Here is a 4244-nt window from a genome sequence, read left to right on the forward strand (position 1 = left end):
TGGTCTACAAGAGTTATTTCTAGGACAGGCTCCAAACCTACAGAGAAACCCTGTCTTGGAAAAAAAATTGTTTTCATTTAAAATTTTAGCTGTAGTAATACAGTGATAGTTGCCATTTCTTGTAGGCTTCACTTATGCCTATCATTATTTGTGCTATTTTTAATATATTATTTTATTTAACTTCTCACCTGTGAACCATAGGTGCCGTTCTCCCTGTTACAGGTGTAATTATTTCAAGCCACAGGCCCGTCACAGCAAAGTGTGGAACCCAGTTAGATCTGACTCCTCAACAGCCCTGAACGACTTACTTCTGTAAAATATGTAATTACTGTTGTTGCTGATATTAAATAATTAAGGTGAGTGTAGCTCGATTGTAAAAACATTTGCCTCGGAGACTCAGGGCCCTGGATACAATAGCTTATCAGGACCAGTGACTCAGGCAGGCCTATTGCTGAACCAGTTGGATGCAGCCTTGGTTATACAGCTAGCTCTAAGACAGCCAGGGCCACATAGTACCGAGACCCTAGCAGACAAACAAAATAAAATCGTCTAGAAATGTCACCCTCTACTATTTAGTCCTTCAGCAGGAGTTAGGACTATGTGATCCCTGCTTGTATCCTGGGATCTGTACCAAAAGGTGGCGTTCCACAAAAGCTGGTAACCCAGCAGGGTGGGGGATCTGGCGTCATAGCGGAACCTGCAGCTCCGCGTTCGGCCCCAGGAAACCCAGGAAGTCTCCTGTCCAACCTTCCCCAGTCCCACGTGCCAAGTTCCCTCCCGTCCCTAGGAGAGCCCCATGGGATGTGAACAGAGCTAGGTCGCCCCCCCCTCCCGCTAGTTCTGAGCCTCGTGTCAGATGCGCTAGAGGTCGTTGTGGGGCGGGGCGGGGTCGGGGAGTGTTAGCTGGAGGGAGAGCAAGATGGGGTCCTGCCATGTGAGGTGCCCTGAGGTGAGAGACTCTGAGGAGGGTGGGAGGAGATGGGCAGAGGCCACAGAGCCTTAAGTGAGGGCAAGGGATTGAAAAAGGCCACGCGCAGTGTGTGTGTGTGTGTGTGTGTGTGTGTGTGTGTTTTGAATCAAACAGATGGGAGAAGTCTGAGTGGAAGAAGGACCCAGAAATGTCAGAGATGAGTCAGACAAAGGAAGACGGAGAACAGTCCTTGTCGGGGAGAGTTAGAGACAGCCACAGGGAAAGCCGGCACAAGATGTAGACAGGTAGCCACTTTCCATGACCACTCCCGTCTTCCCCCAGGTTTACCCTCTGAAAAACAAACGCAATAAGCTGTACTACCGGGCTCTGTTTGTGCTATACCTTAAGAAGAGAAAAAGGATGGCCAAAGAGAAGGGGCTAATCAGCCCAGAAGACTTTGCTCAGCTGCAGCAATACATGGAATGTGAGTCTTTCTCCCCGCCCCTCAGTTCTGGAGGCTTCCTTCTCGGTACCCTCCACCCCAGTGTCCCAGCCACCAGGAGCTGATCCCCTTTTCACACAGCCCGTGCTAAGGCCTCAGCTCTCTCCCCGTTTCCCCTGCCTGACTGCTTGCTCCAGGCCTCAGTGGAGAAAGCAAGGACATTGCTGTGGAGAAGCTGAACAGCTCTTCCCTTCTTGCAGTCTCTCCTCTCATTCAAACCTTTGTTCCTGTAGACGGCCAAGTGGAACTCTGGCGGAAGGCCAGGAGAACCAAGCTATGCTCTTAATCTTGTCTTAACTCTCTTCTTACGCAGACTCCACCAAAAAGGTCAGTGATGTTCTGAAGCTCTTTGAGGATGGTGACATGAACAGATTTTGCCAAGACGATGTGAGTGTCATGGGGCGCCCTCTCCTTGATTCCCAACTTGCGGGGAATTTTCGTGGACCCACTTCTTGCTTTCCCACTTCCAAATACCCCATTGTTGAGTGTTACTGGAGCCGTTGCTTTAGAACAAGGCGAGAGATCCTAGTAACTCAGGAGATGGCCCAAGTAACCATTCTTCTGCCTCTGGTGCCTGGCAGCAGGGCCTCTATTGTATGGCTCCCCATTCCTCAGTCCTCAGCTTTTCTGTCCTGCAGACTTCCCAGTGTAATGCTCAACTCTTATCATAGGTCATTGGCTACGTGGGATTTGAGCATTTCCTGAAACTCTATCTGGAAGTGGATGAAGTCCCCCATCACCTCTGCTGGTCTCTGTTTTGGTCCTTTCACGCTAGTCAAAGCTTAGAAATGACTAAGTCAAGAGGTACATTTAAGCAGGTGGAGCTGGGCTGGGCCTCTGGAAAAACAGCCAAAGTAGTTTGCATTTGGGGATGAGGACTGAAGCAGTCGCTTATTGTGGGCAGGTCGAGAGAGAAGGCACTAGGAGCTAGTGTAAAGAAAGATAAAGGGGAGAGCTGAGGTAAGCGCAAGAGAAAGACCCAAAGTAGAAGGGGCCTGACCTTGGCTCTGCCGTGTTTTCATTTTATAGGCAATGTGATCTGCCTCAGTGATGTCTCCTGCTACTTCTCCCTCCTGGAGGGCGGCCGGCCGGAAGACAAGCTAGAATGTGAGTCTGCCTGCCGTTCTGAGCAGGGGAAGGGAAGTATTCCCCAGACCCCCTTTCCTCATTCCTTCGGAATTTCTAAAGGCTGACAAGGCTGCGCCAGAGAGCTGGCCTATTTCCTCCATCCTCCTTGACTGCCTACACATGCTACCACGTGTCACACCAGGTCCCACGCCTTAGACATCCCCATGTAGGTGGCCTTGGATGCTCATGGTGCACAGAAGTGTGTGCTGTCTTTATTATATTTACCAGGGCTGGCATGCATTGCTGTTTTCCCTACCTTTTTGTTTTATATGTATGTGACAGGGTTTTATATGTATGTGACAGGGTCTTACAATGTGTAAGTCGTCCTGGTCTCAATCTTCCTGCCTCAGCTTCCTGAGTTCTGGTGTATATCTGGGCTTCCAGCTGCCCTTCCTGCTCATCTGTTCTATCAAACCTATTCTTTTTTTTTTTTTCTTCTTCTTCCCCAAGGCAGGGTTTCTCTGTAGCTTTGGAGCCTGTCCTGGAACTTACACTATAGACCAGGCTGGCCTTGAACTCACAGAGATCCCCTTGTCTTTGCCTCCTGAGTACTGGGGTTAAAGGTGTGCACCACCACTGCCGGCCTCAATCCTCTTCTTGACTTCCATATCTCTTTATTTTCCTCTGGTTTCTGAATACTTGGGGTTTTTGTTTTGTTTTGGTTTTTGTCGTGGGTTTGTTTGTCTGTTTGTTTGTTTTGTTTTGTTTTTGAGACAAGGTTTCACTATGTATCCCAAGCTGGTCTGGAGCTTACTAAGTAGATCAGGGTTGAACTCATAGACATCTTACAAGTGCTGGGATTACAAGCTCTTTCAAGCCTGGCCTTGGAGTGAATTCTTTAGATCTTTCTCACAAACTGACTGAGTTCCTCCAAAACTTCACAGTCACCTTCAAGCTGTACGACTCGGATAGAAACGGGATCCTGGACAGCTCGGTGAGTTGTGAGAACCCGTGTGCTGAGCCAGGGACTCTGTCCATCTGCCTGTGCTCTCCCGCCTGGACTTTCTCAGGGTCTCCAGAAGCAGAGCAAAGGTGGGGGGGGGTGCAGCTCAGTGGTGTGGTGCTTGCCTAGCATGCACATGGCCTTAAATTCATCTCCAACACTACCCTCTCACCGCCACCAACAACAACAACAAACCCCCCAAAAAAGAGAAGACAATGGTGTCTAGAGGACTCTTAGTCCACTAGGACCAAATATGAAGAGGTTCTTGAGAGCTTGAACTCTGAAAGAGAAGGCTGGAGATGGGAAGCCAGCCACATGTTTACTGACTTGTCGGAGGGTACCTGAGAACAAGGGGTGCATCTGGAAGGGGCATCCAGGAGCCCTGGTTTCTAGACTTGAGTAGTGGTGACAGGAGGTGACTAGCTCTGGCTTTTACCCTCTTTGCCCCAGGAAGTAGAAAGAATTATCCACCAGATGATTCGAGTGGCCGAATATCTAGACTGGGATGTGTCCGAGCTGAGGCCGGTAAGACAGTTTGTCCCTTGCCTTTTTGTGCCCTTTTCCCCACGGTCCTGCATCTGCCTTATCCCATCTCTAATGGGCACTTGGGTCCCTCTGATAGGATGACTGTGCTGCATGTCCTGAGAGACACCTGAGAGAGCGGGGAGGTGTCTGGGGCCACTCTCAGCAAGGGCTTCCTCTGGGTGTCCTGAGAGACAGCGGGGAGGTGTCTGGGGACACTCTCTGGGTGTCCTGAGAGA

At 49.9% G+C, this 4244-nt stretch overlaps 1 protein-coding gene across 1 annotated transcript in view; it reads left to right on the forward strand.

Moving 5' to 3' along the window:
* The window catches only part of Dgka (diacylglycerol kinase alpha), a 29117-nt gene that overhangs the window by 11960 nt on the left and 12913 nt on the right, over positions 1–4244 (forward strand). The window contains exons 2-8 of the mRNA XM_026778045.1: positions 202–356; positions 1253–1394; positions 1726–1799; positions 2084–2216; positions 2442–2519; positions 3425–3474; positions 3934–4008. Of these exons, the coding sequence (XP_026633846.1) occupies positions 1331–1394; positions 1726–1799; positions 2084–2216; positions 2442–2519; positions 3425–3474; positions 3934–4008 (474 nt within the window). The 5' untranslated portion in view covers positions 202–356; positions 1253–1330. The remainder of the gene's footprint in view (positions 1–201; positions 357–1252; positions 1395–1725; positions 1800–2083; positions 2217–2441; positions 2520–3424; positions 3475–3933; positions 4009–4244) is intronic.

Source organism: Microtus ochrogaster, unplaced genomic scaffold (assembly GCF_000317375.1).
Source record: "Microtus ochrogaster isolate Prairie Vole_2 unplaced genomic scaffold, MicOch1.0 UNK99, whole genome shotgun sequence".
Lineage (NCBI taxonomy): Eukaryota > Metazoa > Chordata > Mammalia > Rodentia > Cricetidae > Microtus > Microtus ochrogaster.